This window comes from Peromyscus maniculatus, chromosome 4 (genome assembly GCF_049852395.1).
Source record: "Peromyscus maniculatus bairdii isolate BWxNUB_F1_BW_parent chromosome 4, HU_Pman_BW_mat_3.1, whole genome shotgun sequence".
Taxonomy (NCBI): domain Eukaryota; kingdom Metazoa; phylum Chordata; class Mammalia; order Rodentia; family Cricetidae; genus Peromyscus; species Peromyscus maniculatus.
Genome location: NC_134855.1, coordinates 99,119,825 through 99,145,175, shown reverse-complemented (window position 1 = coordinate 99,145,175; position 25,351 = coordinate 99,119,825). Strand labels below are relative to the sequence as shown.

At 47.6% G+C, this 25,351-nt stretch overlaps 1 protein-coding gene across 29 annotated transcripts in view; it reads left to right on the top strand.

Annotated features, from left to right (window-relative positions):
* The window catches only part of Ppip5k1 (diphosphoinositol pentakisphosphate kinase 1), a 47,205-nt gene extending 22,128 nt beyond the window's left edge, over positions 1 to 25,077 (top strand). For 8 of the 29 annotated variants that reach the window (XM_042276062.2, XM_076568581.1, XM_042276060.2 and 5 more), the window contains 8 exons: positions 211 to 360; positions 987 to 1,077; positions 4,734 to 4,859; positions 5,586 to 5,648; positions 9,172 to 9,354; positions 10,784 to 10,921; positions 18,169 to 18,282; positions 24,048 to 25,077. In XM_042276062.2, the coding sequence (XP_042131996.2) occupies positions 211 to 360; positions 987 to 1,077; positions 4,734 to 4,859; positions 5,586 to 5,648; positions 9,172 to 9,354; positions 10,784 to 10,921; positions 18,169 to 18,282; positions 24,048 to 24,937 (1,755 nt within the window). In that variant the 3' untranslated portion in view covers positions 24,938 to 25,077. Of the gene's footprint in view, positions 1 to 210; positions 361 to 986; positions 1,078 to 4,733; positions 4,860 to 5,585; positions 5,649 to 7,221; positions 7,283 to 9,171; positions 9,455 to 10,783; positions 10,922 to 18,168; positions 18,283 to 24,047 lie in introns of those variants that run through there. The other 21 variants (XM_076568586.1, XM_076568587.1, XM_076568585.1 and 18 more) reach the window with 14 other exon arrangements.
* Positions 25,078 to 25,351: the final 274 nt, after the last annotated feature.

Here is a 25,351-nt window from a genome sequence, read left to right as displayed (position 1 = left end):
GTCAGTGACATCTCATTCCTCCTCTTTCTCTTGTCATCTCATATTTTTGAACTGTCTTAGATTATAGAACCTGTGACCTTAATAGCAGCTGTGCCCTTAGCTGGCCATCCTCTCCAGCTCTCCAACTGGCTCTGCCCTATGGGCACTGGGACTTTGGGAGCTTGGGGGCTAAAGGAGCCTTGACCGGCTTTCCACCCGGTCTGATTGCAGGTCATGAACATGCAGTGCACGGGGAACCTGGACCTGATCCCCTTGAGGGGACGGCGCCGCAGGAGGTCAGGAGACCTCCCCAGGCTTTCCCCAGCCATCGGCCTGCAGCCCCGGGCTGTGTCCACCACTCACCTGGCTTCCTGCACACAGGTGTCTCTTCCTGCCTTGCCTTCCTTTCCTACCTTCTGTTTTTGCTTTTGGGATCTAGGGAAGCCGCTCATTTTCTAGACGGGATATATGTATGTTGGGGCTTGTGTGATTGGCCCTCATGGGTATTTTGGGGGTGGGGAATCAGTTTCATGTATCCAGGAGTAAAACAATTGGAGGGGAGGGCTTCTTGGCTTAAATAAGAAGCTGAGGATAGCCGCATTCACCCAGCTGTTCCTGGAAAAAAGAGAGGGCAGGCCATACTTTATTTGTGGCTGAATCATGTGATTGGCTTTCTGAATCCTAGGAAGGAGCAGGTAAGACTGAAGAGCCTGCTCTGCTGAGGATGACGAATAGTGGGGTCCTGATTCGTCAGCTCTGGGGCGGGTGTAAGGCTGTGAGGACCAGTGTTTGGGCAGTGAAAGCGCCTTCTAACATAGATGGACACCCTGGACAGTTCACTGCTGCAACGTGCACTCTGTTCTCTTTTTATTCCTCTTCCACCATAAACCTCTTTTGGCTCGTCTAACCTTTCTGGTACTGCTTGGCTTTGTAGGGGCAAGAATTCAGAACCTGGGTTTTATGCTTTGAGATGACAAGAGGGTTCACATAGAGTCCTTTTTCCCCAGGTGCTGTCTGAAACTTCATCTTCGAGACCTGGTGGCTACCGGCTGTTTTCATCTTCACGGCCACCAACCGAGATGAAGCAGAGCGGCCTCGGTAGGTCTTCCAGCATCCCTCACCTGTGGTTGGGAAGGGTGTCTGTCTGTTATCCAGAGTCTTATTGTGGGCAGTCTTCATCGCGGGAGCTGAGACCCTCCAGTCGGTGGCACTGTCAGCTGTGGGAAGGGAAAATAAAATGGAAGGAGCTGGAGTTAAATGCGCACACGGATCTAGGTGATTGTTTTCATCCCAGGAAAGTGTTTGCCTTTTGATTTTCCCCGCCAACCCCCGTTTCCCTAGCTGAAGGGTATTTTCCTGGCTTTCCTTCTCATTCCTTATCTGTCCCTCCAGTCTAGCCCAGACTTTAAGGGACCTTGGAGGCTTTGACCCTTCAGAGTTATCAGTGACAGGTACTTGAGTTATACAGGTAAAACTAGAGGTGCTTGTGACCCCCAGTTGTCATATTTTCACACAAAACCTTGTGCCACATCTTCCTCTGAAACCTGGTTTTCACACCCTGCTTTCCTAATCCTGTAACTTTTTCCTTTCCTTCCGGAAGCTTGAGGGACACAAATCTGAGACCGGTGAGGTGGCAGAGGCTTCTCTCAGGACACTGAGGGAATGTCTCTTGATTTTTTTTTTTTGAGCCCTGGAAAGGGGTGGAGAACATCACTCAACCTTTCCTAAGGACACAGACTTGAGGAAGCACCAAGCCTCAGAGGGTATGGTATTATCAAGGACTGCCTCTGAACCCAATGCCATGGGAACCATGTAACTAACTGGAGGTCAGAGATGACTGTGTGGGTTCTGAACTGGTTCTCCTGGCTCATTTTTTAAAAAAGCTAGTCCTATTCTCTCAATTTAAATCCTCTCATTTTTTTCTGTTACTTTTGTCCTTGCTGCTTAATTTCTTGGTCCCCAAATGGTTAATATTTGAACTATTAAAGAGGAGAAATGTTTTGATAATTTTCCAAGCTAATTTTATGGAAGTAGACTGCCTTCTAGAATCCTGAAATAAGTTGGTTGGTTTGGGGCATGAGGACTAAATGACAGCTGTAGGTCAGCAAAGCGGACCTCTCACCCCAGAAACCCCGAAGGCCAAGAAACAGCAAGACCCAGTAAAAAATAGATTTCAGATAAGTTAGAAAGTAGTGTAAGTGGGAGTCTTCTCAAGAATAAGGCATAGACAGAGAGAAATCCTGTCTCGAAAAAGGAAAGAAAAAAGAAAGAAAAAGAATAAGGCATAGGAGCCAGGTGTGGTAGTACATTTTTAATCCTAGCACTCCAGAGGTCAGGGGTGGGGAGCAGAAGCAGAGAGATCTCTGTGAGATCCAAGCCATCCTGGTCTACATAGTGAGTTCCAGCCCATCCAAGCCTACATAGGGAGACTCTGTCTTAAAAAAACAAAGCAAGCCGGCGGTGGTGGTGCACACCTTTAATCCCAGCACTTGGGGAGGCAGAGGCAGGTGGATCTCTGTGAGTTTGAGGCCAGCCTGGTCTACAGAGCGAGATCCAGGACAGGCACCAAAACTACACAGAGAAACCCTGTCTCAAAAAAACAAACAAAAAAAAGAAAGAAAGAAAGAAAGAAAGAAAGAAAGAAAGAAAGAAAGAAAGAAAGAAAGAAAGAAAGAAAGGAAAAGAGAATAAGGCATAGGAGACTGGGTATATAGTGCAGTGGCATGTGGCTATAGTCCAAAGCACTTGGGGGCATGAGGTGGGATGATCCCTAAAACCCAGGGATTGGAAGCTAGCTAGCATGGACGACATAAGGAGGCTCCTATCTCAAAACCAACCAAACAGAATAAAGCAGAGTGAGGGATACACAGAACTAGTGACAGATGGTAAGATAGAGACTGCCCTCTGAGATATCTGAGGGCTGAGCAGAGTAGGCCTGGCATGGTTGTACCAGAAAAGTACTCAGGAGAGAACGCAAATGTAAGACAGAGCTTGGTGTGGTCTAGGACAGAGCCAGCTCCTTCAGCTTTCTCTGAAGGAAAGCAGACATCTTTTGCAGTGTGTCGCTCTGTGGTACTTCATTCTCCAGTCTGAGTGAGCAGGGAAGTTGGGAGAAGTTGCTGCATTACAGAATTCCCAAATTTCAGGGTAGAAACCATTGCCCACCTGAGATTTCTGATTTTTTTGGTAGCCCTGAAATACGGGGGCCCTGGTCTTCTCTGTAGGCTCAAGGGAAACTACCCTCTTCTCTAGTCTGAATATGAATATGACTTCCCCTGCCAAGCCCAGAGTCTTGGTTATGATGGAATGTCTTGTTTGTTTTTGTTTTATTTTTATTTATTTATTTATTTATTTATTTATTTATTTTGTAGCCTTGGCTGTCCTGGAACTCACTACATAGACCAGGCTAGTTTCAAACTCGCAGAGGTCCTCCTGCCTCTGCCTCCCGAGTGCTGGGATTAAAGGCATGCACCACCATGCTTAACTCAAGAATGTCAGTCTTGTGACTTCCCGGTTACTCTATCCTCAAGGCTGTAAAAAGAGGACCGGGGAGTCCAACCCTAGTCTAGACCACCCTGGGGATGGTTTCTGACCTGACTTACCCTTTGCAGAGGTTCTTCAAGTTTGTTTACTCCTCACACTAGCACTTCTTTTTGCTTTCTTTGAACTTCCGTGTGTGGGCAGCTGGTTTCGATGGCAGGGCTTACAAGACACAAACTTTTCAGAGCAGAAAAGCAAGACAGTTTTTGTTGTCCCCTGCTTTCTTAGCAGGGTGCTTAGCACATGATTGGCATGCCCTACATTATAAGCAATGTACTTTTCAGATGTCTTCTGATTTGTGTCCATCTTGATTTCAGAATCTATGCTATTTCTCTGTGGAAAAAAAAATCCTTCTCTTCTAACCAAACACAGTTAGTCCCTGGAGGAAGGGGGCCTAGATTCTGGTCTTCCTTAGCTCCCGTACTGTGACCTTGAGCAAAGGAAACCCCTTTTGGATCTGTTTCTTCACCTATTATATAAAATGAAAAAGTTAAACTAGGTGGTCTCCGAGTCCCTTTTAGCTTTACAAATGCAAGGCTCATCCTTGTAAGTGAAAGATGCTCTGAAGGATAGGATGTTGGATGAAGAACATAGAATTGGGTGCCAGCCAAGTACCCAAACCCAGTCTCTAGTCTCAGTGAAAGCTTTTCCCTTTCAAGCCCCTAGATTTCTAGGTTTCTCAAATCCTCTGTCCAGAGTCGAGGACCTGATGAGGTTTAGGGGCGCATGCTCCGGTGAGGTGGTTCAGCTGCCAGACTCAATGACTTGAGCTTAATCCCTGGGACCTTCCCAACGGAAGGAGAGGCCTGAGTACTGCAGGCTGTCCCCTGACCTCCACGTGCATGCTGTGACATGCATTCTCCCTCCTCCTATACACAGTAAGGTAGTTGTAAAAAGTTAGGAAGACTTACCTATTCTTGTAGTACTTCTGAGAGCTACCTGGGAAGTACAGTCCACCTCAGTAGACTGAATACCTAATAAGACTAACACCATTTTTGTAGTGGCCTTTTGTCTCTGCCATGTAGATCTCCTGGAGAGCCGCGACTTGGCTTGCCTGCTGTGGCTATGGACAGTAGTGGACACTCTTTGTGGTTCCTCGGAGTCGCTGCATTGTGGTGGTGCTGAATGGCTGTGTGTGTCTTAACGTCGTACTGTACAGTTGGGTGTTCTGTATGCAGCTTTGCGTGGCTACTAATGTGCTCCCGGCCTTGCAGGCTCACAGTGCACAGGGCTGTTCAGCACCACAGTGCTGGGTGGCTCCTCCAGCGCTCCGAATCTTCAGGACTACGCCCGCAGCCATGGCAAAAAGCTCCCGCCTGCCAGTCTAAAGCACCGAGATGGTATGTGGGTGGGTTTTGGGGGGCCACTCTCTCTCTCTCTCTCTCTTTAAAAAAAACAAAAACAAAAACAACTTGTCTCCCAGCAAGCATACAGCTCCAGAACTATTCATGCTTAAGATGGCATTGGCAGTGGCCTTATACCAAGCTTTCTTCATGGATAATAGAAGGGAGAAGGAGCCAGGACCCCTTCCACTCCTCCATTTGCCTTCCCTCTCACCATAAAAATACTACTTATTTATGCTTATCCCTTCATAATCTCCCACACACAGCCTGGCTGCATCAGTTTGTACTCTTTCCTGGATTCTGGCCTGTAGGGTGAGGACCAAGAGGAGGCTCCATGGTCAGGAGGAATGCAGTGGAGTCTTGGTTAAGTTCCAGGAAATCAGGGTCAGGGATGTGGAGGTTGCTCAGCTAAGGTGAAAAGATGATCTGGAAAGGTACTGGGGGAAGGGAAGGAGGTTTCTATGCAGACTCTATTTCCAAATGGCTAGGCAGGGCACATGGTGGTGAAGTCAGGGTTGCTGTGTGGGACCACGCTGTGGTAGAGGTGACCCCAGTACAGCGGTGACAGCAGAGGACAGGAACGGAATGTCGTAGTCAGGACCCGAGGGTCGGGGACGGGACCAGATCGCACGAGGCGAAGAGCCGAGCACACAGTGGGCAGGTTCCAGAGCCGAGGGCGGGCGCGGGGGTGGGTGTAATCCCCGTGATGTCTTTTCTCCCCAGAGCTCTTGTCTGTCCCGGCCGTAAAACGATTTTCTGTGTCGTTTGCAAAGCATCCGACTAACGGTACGTTTGCTTCTGACTCGGCGTCATCCCTCCTCCTCACGTCCATCTCCAGACACTTAACCCTGAGTTCCGACACTGACTGTGCCTCTCCTTCCACTATGGTGACACCCTGCTTTCTCTGAATGAGCCCCTCACTAAGCGTCCCTCCTGGGACATCTCCTTGTGACGGCCGTAGCTGTGGCTGCAGCCGGGATAGGCTGACCTATCCCTGTGGCAACTCAGGGTCTGATTTCCGTCATCACCATCATCACCATTCCATCATTTTGTCAGCATCGCCACCAAAGCATCAGTCACAACTCCCCCTTTCCTATCACATGACCGCCAGGCTGTGGACAGACATGATAGGTTCTCCTCCTTAGCTGAGACTAGCATCCCCTAGCCAGGGCTTATTCTCTCCCTGCTGTCTCAGTTTATGTAGATCTCCTGTTTTACTCTCCAGCTCTTGATGGGGTGGATGCAGGGTGTGTTCTTCTTTTGGACCAATTGCTACAGTTACTGTTAGGGCTTTGGTTTGGACATAGGACCTCCATTCCATATTCCTGTCTCCTGCCATTTTGTGTACTTTGTGTGGCTCTTGTGTTCCTGACATCTGCTTTATGTTTTACTAACCTAATGCCTGAGCCTAGAAAACAGGAGCCCAGGTTGCTTTGGGATAAAAGGAGGAAAAAATAGGAATGGGAGGTGTTAGGTAAGGAGAAAGGACTGTACCTTGAGGTTTCTTTCTTTCTTTTCCTTTTTTCCTTTTTTCTCGTTGGCTGAGTGGTCAGTGCTGGAAATTGAACTCTGATATTTGTGTGGACTAGCCATATGCTCTGCCACTGAGCTAGGCCACTTTCCATGAGGCCAGGTAGACCTATGGAAACATTATCTCAGAGAGGCTGGAACTGAAGGGAAAAGATAGGAGTCCTGGGAGAACGTAGGAATACTTTGCAATATTTTGAGAATATGGAAGAACTAAGTCTGTGTACATTGCACCCTGAAAGGTTATGGTCTCTTTGTGGGGTATGGCAAGAGAATTTAAGACCTACTCCCTACTGAACTTTTATTTTAGTTTTCTTCTCTGTGTTGTATCTTGTCACTCAAGTAAATCCAGCTTTGTTAGATATGGTTTTCTTCTATTCAAGAGCTGAGACTCTCAGAGGAAGGTAAAATTATTCTGATTTTCTGCCCCCTCCCGACCCCCCATCAGCTGCCTCACCAGTGGCAGGTGTTAGATTTTAGCCTGGTCATGTCATGCATATCCTCTAGACACTGCTGAAATCTCTCTCTAGGTTGACTACCCTGTATTCATTCAGTTCATCTCCACCTCCAGTTCCCTTTTTCTGCCTGTGGCCAAAGTCCCTATCCATAGTGACATGTCTGTGATAACTCATATAGTCTCACATGTCACAGTTGTCACAGAAGAGAACTTGATGCCCAAACCCCAAGCCTGGGACTTGGACTTAGTCTATGATATAGTACCAGGAGCTTGGGCCCCTGAAATAAGAGCTAAATCCCATATCTCCTAGTTTCTTGGGCGCCATAAGAGAAAAACCCACGTTGGTAAAGCAAATCCTCAAACCTATTTCTCCAGTTCTCTGAAGCCTTGGTTGGCAGACTCAGCAGCTGAAGAAGCAAGAATTAATTTTGCCATAAGGAGGAAAGGAAGGAAGACCTGGACGAGTCAGGTAGAGTGCAGGAGAACAACACGGACTCTGACGCCTTCCACACTTGCCCAGGCTTCTTCCAGCCTCCTTGTTTCTCTTGGGTTTGAACTAGGAGGCTAATATGCTTGCAAAGCCAGGACCTGGGATCTACCTGTTGTAAGGAGAAATTCGGAACTATTGTATTTGACAAAGAAGATCATCTTGATGGAGTTTAGCCTTTAACACACCATGAGAGCTCTACCCCATGGCCAAGGTCTTGCTTTACTGACTCAGCAATTACAGAGCAGTTGTTCTGTCTGCGGTTGCTTATGGCAGAGTCTTCCTAACAGTGTGCCAGCCTACTCCCCAACGTCACCATCTCCTTGCATGATGTCTGGCTTTGACACGGCCGCTGAAAAAACAAACAAAGCTCCAAAACTGGACCTGGCTTTGGAAAAGAGACAAGGCAATGCTGTCTCCATACTCTGATGGAAAGAGCAGCCCCGGGTACATCTCTGCTTCTGTTCCTGATGAGCTGTCATATCCTGTGACTACAACCAGCACGTGGGTGTGGGACATCACTAACCTTCATGCTGAACTCACCAAAGCAAATTCATCCAGTGGGAAAGAGACAGTGGTTCATCCTCACCCAGAGTGTCAGAGTGCCCAGTGGATTTGTCAGGCTCTTTGTGTCCTGTTGCCCCACACAGCTGTGTGACCACTGGTACAGTCAGGTCTCACTCTACCAGTCTAGGGAGAAGTAAAAACCAAGCTCTTTGGAAGCTGTGGTCTCATGGGACCAGCAAGAGAGCCGGTACTGATCTAGGAGTTCTGAGCAGTCATCTCCACCCGCTTTGATCCTCCTGTCTTCCTGTATCAAGCCCTTGCTCATTCTCACGTCAATCTTCATCCCCATATATGTCCTCCAAGATCTTACACTGCTCTTCCTCTTGTACCCCTCATCACATGCCTTTCAATGCCTTCAACCATTTTGCTGCTGAATCCCAGGCATCCACAGAATGTGCCAAGTGGCTAAAACAATAAGGGATTCCAAATTAAAGCTCTTCCACATACCAGCTGAACAAAGAGTGATTAGCCTGATCATCTGTGGAAAGAAAACATAAAATTGTCTAACTTTTGACCCCAGTGAGAGATACATCACCACCACCACCACCCATATTCTGAGACTAAAGTCTTTATTTGTACAAGAGTAAAGTAAAGGCAGTTAGTCATATTGGTATTGTAAAGAGGAGAGTCTGATTTGTTTTGTTTTGTTTTACCTGCACTGTTTCAAAGGAGTCCTACTCCTGGTTTCCTGCCAGTGTTTTGTGCCAGCCACCTGGCGCCAGTCCCGTCTGGGGCTAGAATCTGCATCGCAGCGGGCCTTAGCCTTCTGGAGTGTTTTCAGTTCTGGAGTTATCTTGACATCTACTATCATTTTGACCTTCTTCTCTGAGTGACTTTGAATCTCTTCATCTCTGTCCCAGTGTCATAAATCCATTGGTCTGAGAAGTGGGGCCCTAGGGTTTATCTAAGCTAGATCAGTGACGCTGAGCTCTAGTCAAGGCTCCCAGCCGCAGAATGAGCAGCTCACCCGTGTCCGGAATGAGATTCCTGTCCCTCGGGCACGGACTGAACTGTGCTCAAGGAGGAAGGGGAGGGCCTGAGGTCTCACTAACGGCTTCTTTGAGGCTCACCGTGTGGTGCCGGTACCCTTCTTTCCAGTAAGGGATGGCCAGTCCCTCTGACCATCCCTCCTTCTTCCCTAGCTTCCCTGGGGTCTGAGCGGCCCCCACTCGCAGTGATGCTGTGGCAGCCAGTGCCCCCGGTTGTCTCTCCCTCTTCTCTTCCCCTCTCTCTGTGCTCCCTTCCTATCGCGGCCCCTCTGTCCCCTGCAGAGCTGCTGGATGACCAGCACCCTGTGGTCCGGTTGCTGCGCACTTTTTCCTCTGACTGCCCGAGGGGCTGGCCCGTCTCCTTGGACGCCACGCTGGCGCACCACCTGCACCAGTGCTCCTACCACCTGCGCCTCTTCCGGAACTGGCTGCGCTCAGGCCAGGATGACCCCGAGTGCCTCTACGGTACCCCCTGCCACAGGCTGGCCACCGCCGCTACCCTGGCTGGGATGGATTGCTTTGCTTACTGCATTCCTGGCTGGAGAAGCCTCTCTCGAGTCCTGAGGTTATGGGACTTGCGTTAGTTGCTTGACTGGGACTGGGGCCAGGCTGCCTGGTAGCTGTAGCGTTGGCTGCTCATCCCCTTCTAGTCTCCTTTCTTACTTGCCCCTAATGTCACCTGTTCTGTTCAGCATAGGCATAATCTCTTACCCTGGAATCTGGTGTTGTTTTTTTGTTGTTGTTGTTTGTTTGTTTTGTTAACGTGTTCCTATCTCTCTAATCTTCTACTACCATCATCTTCAAATCCAAACGTTTTTCTAACCACTCTGATGAGCTAGAGACCCCACGCCCTCCTGCCACTAGATTATAAGGGGAAACCAAGGCATGGGGGCATCAACTAAACATCAAGACAGACAAAGCTGGAGGTTAGAGGACGACCAGGTACGGTAATTTTGAGCTAGGACCCTTGTTCATTGGTGAAGAAGAGGCTCAGTCTTTTGTAGATGGTGCTCCCTCCCTGTTCTTCGTTCCTTTGAGGAGAAGAAGCATTGGAACAACTGGGGACTGAGACAGTGCTTAGGATGTGTTCTTGATCCTTCAGTGGGAGCATTTTTTCCCTTTAATAGTCCTAGGAATAGGGTTATTCATTGATGTTTACCTACCGAGACTTGTAGACCTGTATTATAGGGTATTTTTTTCAGGGGCTGGGGTGTCTCATTTTCTTGGTGGACTAGAGAAAACCTAGCGAGCCCAGGATGTTACAGATAGAGCATAAGGGAAAGCTTTGATGTGATGGAAATGACCAAGAAAGAACTTCCATCCCCCACCCTGTTGATGCATGTGATTTTCCTCAGCTGAGCTTCATGTATTGCATGCTCTCCAGTTTGCATCCAAGTATTCTAGCCCTTCTGCCCACATCTGGAATGTGCATGAACCCCTCCTTGGATTCCATGCCCTTCTCCTTAATCTGTTTTTTTTTTTTTTTTTTCTTCATGACACCTGAAATCTGCTGTTCCTTCCGAGCTCCATGACCCGCTGCCTCATGTTAGATCTACAGTTTCAACCCCTTGCCTCTTGGTCCGTTTCGTTCCCCTAGAAAGCACGAGAGCAGCATCAGTGCTCTTGTTGTCCACGGACACTGTACTCTCCGTAGGTGGAGGGGATTTGACTACCTGGAGGCTTAACAGGTGGACATTTTAGGGAAATTGGAGATGAGATAAATAGACTTCCTGAAGGCCTCTAAAGAGTCCCTTCTCCTGGAAATCTTGGATACCCCATACTCCAAAAGCCACAGACTTTCCTGATGGCTCTCAGGGACTCTCCATCCTTCCTTGGCCAATTGGAGTCCATCTGGTGGGAATAACATTGACTCTGTTCATCTCTTTTCCAACAGGATTTGAAGGGTGCTCCATGGTACCTACCATCTACCCCCTGGAAACACTACATAATGCCCTTTCCTTGCGTCAAGTGAGTGAATTCTTGACCAAAGTCTGCCAGCGCCACACTGATGCCCATGCACAGGCATCTGCAGGTACGGGAAGTACTGTTTGCATCTCTAGCTTTACCTCCATACCTAGAATTTGTAGAACAGGAGAAAATACTGAATTTGTAATGGGGGGGGGGAGGAGAGGGTTCAGCAGGTGCTTGCTGTTCTTTGTTCTTGCAGAGGAGCAGAGCTTTTTTTTGCGACAACCATATCAAGTGATTCACAGTCACCTGTAACTCCAGCTCCAGGCAATCTAACATGTACTTCCGGCCTCTATGGGCACTGAAGCACATCTGCACCTGTGAACACAGATGCATATACACGAATACACACAAAGACAAAGTCAAATCAATTTAAAAGTTAGGAAGTTGGGAATTTAACTCAGTGATAGAGTGCTTGCCTAGCAAACACAAAGTCCTGTGATCTTTCCTCAGCACCAGAAATGGGAGGGGTGGCGGGGGGAGTTGGGAAGATAGGTCAATGAGCAAAGTGCTTGTGTAGTAAGTACAAGGACCTGAATTTGATCCCCGGAACAACCCATATTTTAAAACACTGAGCCAGCCTGGTGGCTCGTGCCTTTAATCCCAGCACTTGGGAGGCAGAGCCAGGTGGATCTCTGTGAGTTCAAGGCCAGCCTGGTCTACAGAGTGAGTTTCAGGAAAGGCACAAAGCTACACAGAGAAACCCTGTCTCATAAAACCAACTGCTTTTTGCAGAGGAGCCAGCATCCGTGAAGGATGGCTCACAACTGCCTGTAACTCCAGCTGTTTGGAATCTAACACCCTCTTTTGACCTCAGTGGGCTCCAGCACTCCTGCCTATAACCAGTACACATACACACAGACACACACACACACAGACACAGACATACACACAGACACACAGACAGACACACACACACAGACACACATACACAGACAGACACACACATACACACACACACAGACACACACATAGACACACACAGACACACACACACACACAGACACACACACTTAAAAATGAAATAAGGGGGCTGGAGAAATGGGTCAGTGGTTAAGAGCAGTGGCTGCTCTTGCACAAGACCCACGTTCAATTCCCAGGACCTACATCAGGCATCTCACAACTTCCTTTAACTCCAGTTCCATGGCCTCCCCTTCTGGCCTCCCCAGGCTATTTCATGCATATGGGGGACATATAGATAAACAGGCACACATATACATAATTTTTTTTCCAAGACAGGGTTTCTCTGTGTAGATCTGGCTGTCCTGGAGCTCACTCTGTAGACCAGGCTGGCCTTGAATTCAGAGATCCACCTACCTCTGCCTCCCTAGTGCTGGGATTAAAGGTATACACCACTACTGCCTGGTGACATATTTTTTTAATTAAAAAAAATAATAAATCTTAAGACTATGCCAGGTCTGGTGGCATCCTACAGACCCAGCACAAGGTAGGCAGATACACATCGTGGGGGCTTTCAGACAGCCAGCCTACTTGGCTAGTTCCAAGCCGGTGAAGGAAACTGTCTCAAAAAGAAAAAAAAAAGTGGAGATGCTGATGGTGCCTACAGAAGGACACCCAAGGTTGTCTTCTGGCCTCAGAACGCACATACACATACATGTGCACTCACGCCTACGTCAAAACATGTATGTACACACTTCACATTCATACACATGGATAGCTAGGAACTACATACGGAGGCTTGGGAACCTAGGGACATTGACCCAAGCTGAAGAACACAGGGCTGTCAGCAGAGACTACATGGCCATTTGGCTTTTAGAACTTCAGCTATTAGGGCTGGAGAGATGGCTCAGGGGGTTGAGAACACTGACTCCCTTCCTGAGGACCCGGGTTCAATTCCCAGCACCCACATAGCAGCTCATAACTGTCTATGACTACAGTTCCTGGGGATCTGTCACCCTCACACAGACAAGAATGCAGACAGAACACCAATGCACACAAAATTAACTAAAATCTTAAAAAAAAAAAAAAAAAAAAAACTTCAGCTAGCAAAATAGGCAGGATTTTCTTAATCATATTGGAGGCCTCCATTTGTTTTCTTGTGTAAGGTGTGACATGATCCTGCCCTAGATTGCTTTCCATTTCCATAAATACCATGGTCAAAAGGAACTTGAGGAGAAAGGGTTTATTTCATCTTCTATCATGAAGGGAGTCAGGGTGGAACCTGGAGGCAGGAACTGGAGCCGAGACCATGGAGCAGTGCTGATTATTGGCTTGTTCTCTGGGTTCACATTCAGCTGCCTTTTATTTATTTAGACTTACTTATATTGTGAGTGTTCGCCTGCATGTATGTAGGTGTACCTTATGTGTACCTGGTACCTGTAAAGGTCAGAAGAGGGGGTCAGACCTCTGGAACTGGAGTCACATCACAGATGGTTGTGAGCCACCATGTGGACACTGAGAGCAGAACCCAGGTCCTCTGCAAAAGCAACAAGTGCTCTTAACCACTGAGCCATCTTTCCATCCCTTAGATACCCTTCTTTTTTTTTTTTTTTTTTGGTTTTTCGAGACAGGGTTTCTCTGTGTAGCTTTGCGCCTTTCCTGGAGCTCACTTGGTAGCCCAGGCTGGCCTCGAACTCACAGAGATCCGCCTGGCTCTGCCTCCCGAGTGCTGGGATTAAAGGCGTGCGCCACCACCGCCCGGCTAGATACCCTTCTTGTACCTCCTAGTACCACCTGCCCTGATGTGGCACTGCCTGTGTGAGCTGGACCCTCCCACATCAACCATTAATCAAGACAGTGCCCCACAGACTTCCCCACAGGCCAGTCTGATGGACACATTTTCTTAGCTGAGGTTCCCTCCTCCCAGATGACCCTGGCTCTGTCAAGGTGACAAAAAGCTGAGCAGCACAGGTCCTGACTCATGTCTCCCCACTCCACGGGTGCTACTCGTGGAGCGGTTCTTTTTACCACGGCAGTTAACTTGGCAGTGTGTTGACGTTCTAGATCCAGTTGGGCGTATGGCTACCATGTGATACAATTCAAATCTATAAATTTGCCATTGAAAACAGCCTGCATTGTAAGGAAGATCACGTGATACAATTGGAACCTATAAATTTGCCATTGAAAACAGCCTGCATTGTAAGAGAGACCGCGTGATCCTGGAGAGAGCGAGCTTTGAGAGCACACACCATCTGATAACTCTCTTTATTATTTATTTTATGAGTTGGGGGAAGCATGTGTGTGCCATGGCACGCACGTCAAGGTCGAAGGATAACTTGCAGGAGTTGGTTCTTTTGTTCCACCGTGTGGGGCGTAGAGATCAAACTCTGGTTGTCAGGCTTGGCAGCAAGTGCCTTTACCCATGAACCATCTCACCACCCCCACTTGGAACTTCTTGAAATAAAAGAGCCAAATTCATCTTTTCCCAGCTCTTCACTGAAAACAAACAAACAAACAAAAAAAAACTGCTTATGAAGCTTAGTGTCAGAGTTGAATTATCCCTCTTTCCCTCCTTCCTTCATTCTTTCTTTTTGTTTGTTTGTTTGGTTTTTCCAGACAGGGTTTCTCTATGCAATAGTCCTGGCAGTCCTGGAACTCATTTTGTAGACCAGACCAGGCTGTCCTGGAACTCACTGAGATCCTCCTGCCTCTGCCTCCCAAGTGCTGGGATTAATGTGTGCGCCAACCCCGCCACCAGTTTGTGTTTCCCATCCAGCAGCAGTTTATAGGGAGAATATTATGCAGATGGCCAGATCGTCCCCTTTGTTTACATCTGGACAGGAGAACCTCTTGCAGCCACACAGCGAGCTCTATGAGGATTAGGTGCAGCTACTGCAGTGGAAGAGTGTGTTTTATGTAATGTTTTTAATGGAGAATAGGTCAAGAGGCTCCAGGATCGAAGGCTGGCGCTGCCTGGTGGGGTATACTCTTGAGGGACCTGAGCCTGGTCTTGGCCCTAAGTTGTCACTCTTCCTAGTTTGTGTCAGCTGCATACTTGATGTTGACGGGAGACGCTTCTCTCAAAGAGGGCAGAACTGCTTCGCTCTTATTTTTTCATGAAACTTAAGTATAGGAAAGTAAATAAAACAATAGTTTGTGAGAAAAAAGAAAAGCCATAGTTAGGTAACTACAAAGACACAGAAATGACTTTTAACAACATACAGTTGGGCTGGTGAGAGGGCTGAGCAGGTAAAGGTACTTGCTATCATGCCTGATAATGTGAATTTGATCTCTGGAACCTACATATGAGAGAACCAGCTCCCTTAAGTTCTTTCCTGACATTCGCCCACATGCTTTGGATTATGTATACACACATGTGCACACATACACACACAAATACCTCAGCAGTTAACACTGGCTGCTCTTTCAGAAGACCTGGGTTCGATTTCCAGCACCCACATGGCAGGTTACAACCATCCGTAACTCAAGTTCTAGGGGATCTGAAGCCCTTTAAAAGTCTCTTTGGCATGTGCATGGTTCATAGAGATACATACGGCAAAACACTGAACACATAAAATTGAATTTAAAAAGTTGGAAAGCAGTCTAAAAGCACACTTGTCATCAACCTCTGACCTCCACGAGTGCATATACACAAACATACATGCATGCTTACTCAGGTGCACATGCACACGCGCACACACACAAAAATAACCCTGAGGAAAAAAGAATATCACTTCTTCCCACGGTGATTTATAAGTTTAATATGATCCAATAAAAGCACAAATCAATTCTGTAGTTTTTATTGAAAAATTAGGAAAAACTAAGTTAATAAAAGAAAAGAAAAACAAAGCCAGGTACTAGAGATGTAGTTGGTTGGTACAGTGCTTTCCTAGCATGCATGAAGCCCTAGGTTTGATCGCCAGTACCTCATGAAACTGGGCATGGTGGTCTAGTTAGGGTTACTACTGATGTGATGAAACACCATGACCAAGAAGATTGGGGGAATAAGGGTCTATGTGGCTTACACTTCCACATTGTAGTCCATCACTGAGGGAAGTCAGGACAGGAACTCAAACCAGGCAGGAACCTGGAAGCAGGAGCCAATGCAGAGGCAGTGGAGGGTGCCGCTTATTGATTTGCACCCAATGATTTGATCAACCTACCTTCTTATAGAACCCAGGACCATCAGGCCAGGGGTAACCCTACCCACACTGGGCTGGCCTTCCCCCACTGATCACTAATTAAGAAAATCCCCTACAGGCTTTCCTGCAGCCCAATCTTATGGAGGCATTTTCTCAGCTGAGGTCCCATACATCAGATGATTATAGCTTGTGTCCAGTTGACATAAAACTAGCCAGCACAGTGATGTACCCTTGTAATCTGAGTTCTTAGGCAATTGAAACAGGAGGATGCTTACAAGTTTAAAGCCAGCCTGGGCTACCCAGACTACAGAATGGCTGAAACACTATCACAAATGAACAAACAAAAGGAGTGTAATATTGGTACATGAATTAATAAGCTAAAGGAATAAAATTGAAAATCTATAAATTGATGAAGTTGACATTTCAAAATACTGAGTAAAGTAATATTTTTTAATAAATAAGTAGGTCAAAGTGACAAAAAATTCAAATCAAATCCACACTTCACATCTGCCAGGACAAATCCATATGGATGAGATACCTAAGTGCAAAAAAAAAAAAAAAAAAAAAAAAATTGGGGGGCGGGTTGAGACCAGGTTTTCTGTGCAACAGTCCTGGCTGTCCTGGAACTCACTCTGTAGACCAAGTTGGCCTCGAACTCACAGAGATCCATCTGCTTCTGCCTCCTGAGTGCTGGGATTAAAGACACTCAGCCACCTCCTCCTGGCTTATTTTTATTTTTATTTATTTGTTTTGGTTTTCTAAGTACAAAAATAATGGTAGATAGATCCAATTTGTTGTTGTTTCACAGAAGTGCGTGGAGGCACGCGCACGCTCAATATTCCAGAAAATAGTCAAAGGCTCCTGGGCAACAGGAAAGTGCTACACTAAGTCAGAGATGACCTGGAGACTGGGCTGTAGCTAAGTGGTGAAGCACGTGTTTAACATGTGGGTCCCTAGCAGCACACACAGAACTGATTAATTATTAATTAAAAAATTAAATGGTAACCTGAAATGGATGAAGAGGGTCGCAGCTCTTGCTGTTCTTGCTCACCCCCACCCAGGTTGGTTGTAGTTTGTTTGTTGTTGTTGTTGTGTTACTTATGTGGGGTGGGGGTTCCACACATCAGATCCCCTGAAGCTGGAGGTGGTTGTGAGTCACCTGGTGTCGGGGCTGGGAATAGAACTCGGGTCATCTGGGAGAGCAGCAAGAGTCTTAATTGCCAAGCCATCCCTTCACACCCCCCCCACCCCACCACCACCCATGGTGATTTTAAAGCTGACAGGCCATGCTTTCCATGTGGGACCCTGGTTTCTGATTCCAGAGAGGTACAGCAAGCAGATCTTAGTCTCAGAGGAAAAGACAAAGAAGAATAAAACATACTTAGAAAAGTAATAGACCAAACCTTTTCGAATTTAATAAAAGACTTGAATTTTTATTTTTAAATAGTTCAGTTCCAACAGGATATGTGCAAAGTGATGCATGCTGAGGTTATTCAGTATGCATTCAGACTCTCAGAAGACAGAAATACAGAAAACCACGTTTTGTTTGTTTTTGTTTTGAGATAGGGACTCTCTATGTAGTCCTGACTGTCCTGGAGTTCACAGAGATCCTCCTGTCTCTGCTTCCCATAAAAGCTGTGCCACCACACCTGGCAGACGACAGGAAAAGTTTGAAAGCAGCAAGAGAAAAGCAAGTTTTCATTTGCAAAGCAACTTCAAAGGCCTTTTTTTTTTTTTTACATGTATCTCTTTGGGGCTGAGGCACGGTGCTGCACTGTAGAAGGCAGAGGACAGCTTGCAGGAATCAGCTCTTTCCTTTCACCACCTGGGTCCTGGGGATCAAACTCGGGCCGTCAGTCCTGGCAGCAGACGCCTGACCCTCTGCGCCGTCACCCCTTCTTAGAAGACATATTTGATGTCATATTTTCTTCCGTAGAACAGAACACGTGTATGTGACGTGAATGCAGAGAGTGACTTTGTCGGAAAGTAGGAGACTGAGAGAGAGACAGGATAGAGTAACGGGGGTCGCAGATAAATGTGAACAACGTTAATAATGCATGTGAAAATGCCATGATTAAACCCGTCATTTTGTCTACAAACAAGTTAATAATGGTATATTTGAAAAGGATCATAATGTGAAGTTTAAAAAATGACAGAGATTTGGGTCAAGGTTTCCAGGGTATGTCTCTGCTCAGCCAGAGGGAGGTAAAGTGACCTTGGCTTAGGTTGAGGGCCTCTTATTCATGTGTCTCTCCCCTCCCCTCCCCAGCCCTCTTTGACTGTATGCACAGCAACCAGGCCTCAGATGGCCCGTTCTCCCCACCCCGTGCTCTTCACTCACCGCCCCTGCAGCTTCGGCATCGCTCTGAAAAGCCACCTTGGTGTAAGTAAACCCTTTTTAGTTGTCTACTCAAACACGGCGAGGCTGGAGGGGTTGGTGGACGAGAGACCGATCCCACGAGAGCTAGGAAGGTGAGGGTTAAAAGAGTAGGAACCGGACTGAAGAGGAGGCGCAGTAGTTTAAGCAATGAAGAGCATGCGATGCTCTTCCAAAGGACCCGAGTTTGATTCCCAGCACTCACATCATGGGGCTCCTAACTGCCTGGAACTTTAGCTCCAAGGGAATCTGACACCTCTGGCTTCTACAGACACCTGTACATTTGTGTGTTCAATCGCGTATGCGTGCACACACACAATTAAAAATCATAAAAGTAAATCTTTTAAAAAGATTTATTTATTTATTATGTATACAGTGCTCTGCCTGCATGTATGCCTGCAGGCCAGCAGAGGGCACCAGATCCCATTACAGATGGTTGTGAGCAACCATGTGGTTGCTGGGAATTGAACTCAGGACCTCTGAAAGAGCAACCAGTGCTCTTAACCTCTGAGCCATCTCTCTGGCCCATAAAAATAAATCTTAAAAAAAAAAGAGAGAAGACCACGAATGGCTGGGTACTGTTGTTCACTGAGGAGGAAGAGGTAGGATTGTGAGTTTTAGGCCAGCTTGAGCTATAATATATTAAGCTGAAGACCAGACTGGGCTATACAGCAAGACCTATCTTTAAGAACAAAAAAAAAGAAGCCGGGCAGTGGTGGCGCACGCCTTTAATCCCAGCACTCGGGAAGCAGAGGCAGGCGGATCTCTGTGAGTTCGAGGCCAGCCTGGTCTACAGAGTGAGTTCCAAGATAGTCAGGGCTACACAGAGAAACCCTGTTTAAAAAAAAAAAAAAAAGCAAAAAACAGCAATGACCAATCTGGGAATAGTCATCTGTGCTATTTCTTTCTTTCTTTTTTTTTTAAAATTTATTTATTTATTATGTACACAGAAGAGGGTACCCGATCTCATTACAGATGGTTGTGAACCCCATGTGGGTGCTGGGAATTGAACTCAGGACCTCTGGAAGAGCAGTCGGTGCTCTTAACCTCTGAGCCATCTCTCCAGCTCCCCATCTGTGCTATTTCTAAGCTAAAGGAAAAAGTCTATTCTCCTCTATCCTCCAGCCCCATTGACCAGTGATCCGAAGGACCTTTTATGCACAAAAGGTCGAGAGTCTCCTCCTGACTACTGTGGTCTCTTTACACTGTTCCTCGCTGGTGTTGACTAAGAGACAGCTTAAATATATAGAAATAGATAGAAAAGCTAAGAGCAAGAAACACAAGTCCAAGAAGGCTTGGCATGTACTATAACTCCAGTACATGGAGGCAGGCTGAAGAAGGTTTGAGGCCAGCAAGGGGCTGCCTGGAGCAAGACTGTCTCAAAGCACAAAACCAAAGAACAGCAACAAATAGAAGAAAGCTACTAGAGCCTGCTGCTCCCGGGACCCTCCCGGGGTGTCTGCTCCCACACCCCCTGATGCGAGGGCCTGCTTCTCCTGCCTTTAGCCCATCACTGTTCTTGGGAACAGGACCAACAGTGGACTGCTGGGAGTTCTTAGGGCTGGAGGGAGACACCAGTGGTAGGCAGGCACCAGTGAGGAACAGACCCTTCCCTTATCACCCTGCCTGCAGGAGTGAGTGACTGAGACCACACAAGACCTTCCAAGGTAGCGTGAAGCAGAGCTCTGCATTTCAGGCCTGGGGTCAACAGTTACAGAACTGGGTCACCTTCTGGTACCTTGTATGAGGAAAAAAACTTTTGTTCCCCAGTTCTAAGAGTATGTCCTTCGATTTAAACTTGCCTCATAGAGCCTTCTCTGTCTCCTGAAGGGCTAAGGGAACTCTCAGCCTCCCCCTCTTCTTCTGTCTGATCTTGCTTTGCTGGACTGAGACCACTAGCTGGACATTAAGGCTTCCTCTGGACCTGAGGAAAGCTCAGCTGGCTTCTTCTCTTTGTCTTTCTTCCGATCTCCACCTAGTAGCAGACCTTCACTAGTAAACATCTTCACTGAGGAGTCCATACCAGAAACACATTCTGTGTCTTCAGAACCTTGTTGGGCCCAAACCATGTCCTTCCTCTTGCCCACCCCGACCCCTACCCCACCATGTCCCTCCTCCTGCCCACCCCGGCCCCTACCCTACCATGTCCTTCCTCCTGCCTACCCCGACCCCTACCCCACCATGTCCTTCCTCTTGCCCACCCTGACCCCTACCCCACCATGTCCTTCCTCCTGCCCACCCCAGCCCCTACCCCACCATGTCCCTCCTCCTGCCCACCCTGACCACTACCCCACCATGTCCTTCCTCCTGCCCACCCCGACCCCTACCCCACCATGTCCTTCCTCCTGCCCACCCCAGCCCCTACCCCACCATGTCCTTCCTCCTGCCCACCCCGGCCCCTACCCCACCATGTCCCTCCTCCTGCCCACCCCAACCCCATTTAACATGTCCTCTCTGTTTCTTTATGGCCAAGATGGAGTAGAGGGGGGTACAGTGGCTGAACCTTTTCAGGGTCAGCCTTGTCAACTTTCCCAGATTCGCTTTGGTACAATGTATTTAGTTCTCTTCCTGTTTCCGGAATCAGTCACTGTTGATACTATAGTGACTTAGTGTATAGTTGAAACTCCACTGATAAATATGGCACTTACAAAAGGGAAACTTTCCTTGCTAGAGGCCATATCCTCCTGTGGACTAATTGAAGACTTCAAAGTCCTCATTCTTTTTACTATTTCACATTTGTCTAGATTTTGTTCTGTTTTGAGACACTATGTAGACCAGGCTGGCCTCAAACTCAGAGATCTGCCTACCTCTGCCTCCTGAGTGCTGAGATTAAAGGTGTGCGCCACCATTGCCTGGCTTTTCTAGATTTAAAGAAAACAATTATATGAGTATTTTGCTACATGTGTGCCTGGAGAGGTCAGTAGAGGGCATTGAATCCCCAGGAAATGGAGTTACAAACCGTTGTGAGCAGACACATGGGTGCTAGGAATTGAACCCAGATCTTCTGGAAGAACAAATGCTTTTAACCACTGAACCACCTCTCCAGCCTGTTACTTTTTATTTTTAAAGACAGGATCTTTCTGTATTACTCTATCTGGGCTGGAGCTCAGTATGTCCACCAAGCTGGCCTTGATCTTGCAGCAACCTTTTTGCCTCGGCCTCCTAAGTGCTAGAGTTTGAGGCCTCCATCACCATGGAGGACCTTCATCATTTCCACCAGACCATTACCAGTTCATTTGGGGTTTTCAAGAAGATTGGGGAAATGAGTTTTTATGTTTTCTTTGTGTATAAGATGAAATATTATAGCATTGTATGTCCAAAGACCTAGAGGGTTGTTCGTTTTGGTTTGGGTTTGAGTTTGGTTTTTTGGGGTTTTTTGTTTTGTTTTTTGTTTTTTTGTTTTTTTGCTTTTTCAAGACAGGGTTTCTGCTGGGACGGTGGTGGCACACGCCTTTAATCCCAGCACTCGGGAGGCAGAGCCAGGCAGATCTCTATGAGTTCAAGGCCAGCCTGGTCTATAGAGTGAGATCCAGGACAGGCTCCAAAACTACACAGAGAAACCCTGTCTTGATGGGGCTGGAGAGATGGCTCAGCAGCTAAGAGAACTGGCAACACGTCCAGAGGTCCTGGGTTCAATTCCCAGCAATCACATGGTGGCTCACAACCATCTACAGTAGGATCTGATGCCCTCTTCTGGCTTAAAGTGGTACATGCAAAGCCGGGCGTGGTGGCGCACGCCTTTAATCCCAGCACTCGGGAGGCTGAGCCAGGCGGATCTTTGTGAGTTCGAGGCCAGCCTGGGCTACCAAGTGAGCTCCAGGAAAGGCGCAAAGCTACACAGAGAAACCCTGTCTCGAAAAAACCAAAAAAAAAAAAAAAAAAAAAAAAAAAAAAAAAAAAAAAAAAAGTGGTACATGCAGATAGAGTGCTCATGGACATACAATAAATAAATAAATCTTTAAAAAAAAAAAAAAAAACCTGTCTTGAAAACCGCCCCCCCCCCAAAAAAAAAAACCTTAAGGTTTTTTCCTCATACAAGGTGCCAGAAGGTGACCCAGTTCTGTAACTGTTGACCCCAGGCCTGAAATGCAGAGCTCCGCTTCACGCTACCTTGGAAGGGCTTGTGTGGTCCCAGTCACTCACTCCTGCAGGCAGGGTGATAAGGGAAGGGTCTGTTCCTCACTGGTGCCTGCCTACCACTGGTGTCTCCCTCCAGCCCTAAGAACTCCCAGCAGTCCACTGTTGGTGCTGTTCCCAAGAACAGTGATGGGCTAAAGGCAGGAGAAGCAGCCCCTCCCATCAGGGGGTGTGGGAGCAGACACCCCGGGGGGTCCCGGGAGCAGCAGGCTCTCGTGGCTTTCTCCTGTCTGCTGTTCTTTCCTACCTGCCCTCATTTATAGGTTTCCTGTATCGTTTTCTAGCTTTGCCAGAGCTTGCCAGGTAGCCCAGGCTGACCTTGAACTTCCAGTGCTCCTGAGTGCTAGAATTGCAGGTGTAAGCTGCCATGTCTCACTCCTGACTTATAAAGTTTGTCTACATTCTCTTGCTTACTTATTTCTTGGGATATCTCTTGTTCCGGAAACACATTGATTATTTTAAAGAATGATTCTTCTCTTGATTCCTTAAGGCCAAGGAATTCTTCTTCTTCTTTTTTTTTTTTTTTTTTTGGATACATGGTCCCATGTAGCCCAGGCTGCCCTTTGACTTGCTATGTATAGCTGAGGATGACCTTGAACTTCTGATCCTCCTGCCTACCAGGTGCTGAGATTATAGATATTTACCACCATTCCTGGGTTATGCAATGCTGCATATTGATCCCAGGACTTTGTGCATAATAGATTGCCCCTACCACTGGGCCACACCCATGGTACCCTCAACTGGGAATAAAATAATATTCTCTTCCTCTCCCTTTCTTCCTATCTGTATCTTTTTTTTTTTTTTTTTTTTGGTGTGGTGGTGGTGGTGGGGGGGGGGGTTTGAGACAGGGTTTCTCTGTGTAGCTCTGAACCTGTCCTGGAACTCACTCTATAACCCAAGCGGGACTCAAACTCACAGAGATCCGCCTGGCTCTGCCTCCCAAATGCTGGGATTAAAGGCGTGCACCACCACTGCCTGGCTTTCTATCCATATCTTTTTTTAGCCTTTTTTTATTTATTACATATACAGTGTTCTGTCTGCATGTATGCCTTTATGCCTGAAGAGGACACCAGATCTCATTATAGATGATTGTGAACCACCATGTGGGTGCTGAGAATTGAACTCAGGACCTCTGGAAGCACTCTGAAGCCAGTGCTCTTAACCTCTGAGCCACCTCTCCAGTCCCTTCTATCCAAACTTTAAACTAAACCTGTAGAATTAGAAACCGTGGGGATGGAACCTGATAGTCGGTGTTTATGTAGTCCCCACCCTTGTATGTGTGACAGCAATTGTGAACCCCTGGGACAGAATGTCCACATACACCAAAGTATGGGGGAGGAGCCACATAAACGTGGAGTCGGGAGCAGAGGGTGCTTGTGAGAAACTAGAGGGAGTAGGCCTTAATCTCCTGACTCTTGGAGGAGCCTTAGCATTTTTCCTGTGGTCTCCATGTGGCTAGCGTGACAGTTCCTGAGCGGAGCAAGCTCGGATGTCTGCCACATTTAGGAGGAACTCAGACCCTCTTTCTCCAAACCGTGAGCAGCAAAGCAGATGTATCCTAGTGTTAGTGTGCACGCCCGGTCAGAGCTTCCTCTTCCGGCTCATTGACCTCACCTCCTAACTTTGCTTTATAGATAGCAGTGGTCCCTCCAGCACCGTGTCCAGCGCTGGCCCTTCCTCTCCTACCGCAGCGGATGGAAACTCACACTTTGGCTTCAGTGATCAGTCCTCTGTAAATACACATATGACTGAAGAAAACCAAGGCCTTGGGTTGCTCCAGGGGCCTCCTGGAGATGGAACACAAGAGTTCCCCGTGGAAAGACAGCAAGAGCTTGTTGAGCCAAATCAGTCCCCTCAAGAGCCCCCTGTAGAAGTCAGCCCTCTAGGAGGTCAAGATGTTGCCGAGGTCAGCCAGACATGCCAGGAGGTCCCCGACACCACTCAGACATGCCATGACATCCTTGAGGAGGTCGGCCAGCCTAACCAGGAGGTCCCTGACATCAGCCAGCTATTCCTGAAGAACCGTGACACTGCTGCCAACGCATGTCAGCCGTGCCAGAAAGTTCATGAGGAAGTTTGCCAATGTTTTCAAGACAACCCTGAGGAGAGTGACCAGCTGTGCCAAGAGGCCCATGGATCCCCTGTGGGGGTTGGTAGCATGGTCCAGGAAACCTTTATGGAAATTGGCAGGCCAACCCAAGAGATCCCTGAAGAGATCAGCCCACCACGCCAGGAGTTCTCTGTGGAGGTTGGCATGCTGGCTCCAGAGGTTCCTGCCATCATTGAGTTGTCTCAAGACATCCCCGAGACTGACAAACCATCCCCGGAGCTCACTGAGGAGACTGGTCTGCAGGCTCAGGAGGTCTCTGAGGAGACCGATGAGGACTCCAGGATGGTCCCTGAGGTGGTTGATGAGCTGCCTAGTGAGGAGATCCCCCAAGGCCAGGGTCTGTCTAGTGATGTAAGCACGGAAAACCAGTCCCTGGCCCATGCCCAGCACTCATCCCCCACCAGCGATGTGTAACTAGCCGCTCTCTCATTTGATGTCACTCTGTCAGCCATTTGAGCCAGGACCTTTCTGCTGGCTAACACTAGCCAGAGCAGGGCCTGGGCCCCCACCAGGGGTATCTGAGGAAGCAGGCCTGCTGGCATGAAACGTACTTCTGCCAGAGCTTATGCCTAAGCAAGAGCCGGTTTATGTTCAGAGCAGCTGCTAGCTCTTCACTTAGCCATGGGGTGGGAAATCGTAGATTGTTCTAGGAAATACCACTTAACTGTTGAAGATGCCGTTGAGGAGACAGCAGATATAAAATGCAAGGCAGCAGGCTCTCACTTGTTGAAGGAAATAGTCACAACCTCTTAAGGTACCCTCAGACCATATGTGCATTAAAGGAAGCCCTTGTCTTCACTGTCACAGGCAGACCCAGGATAGCCACCT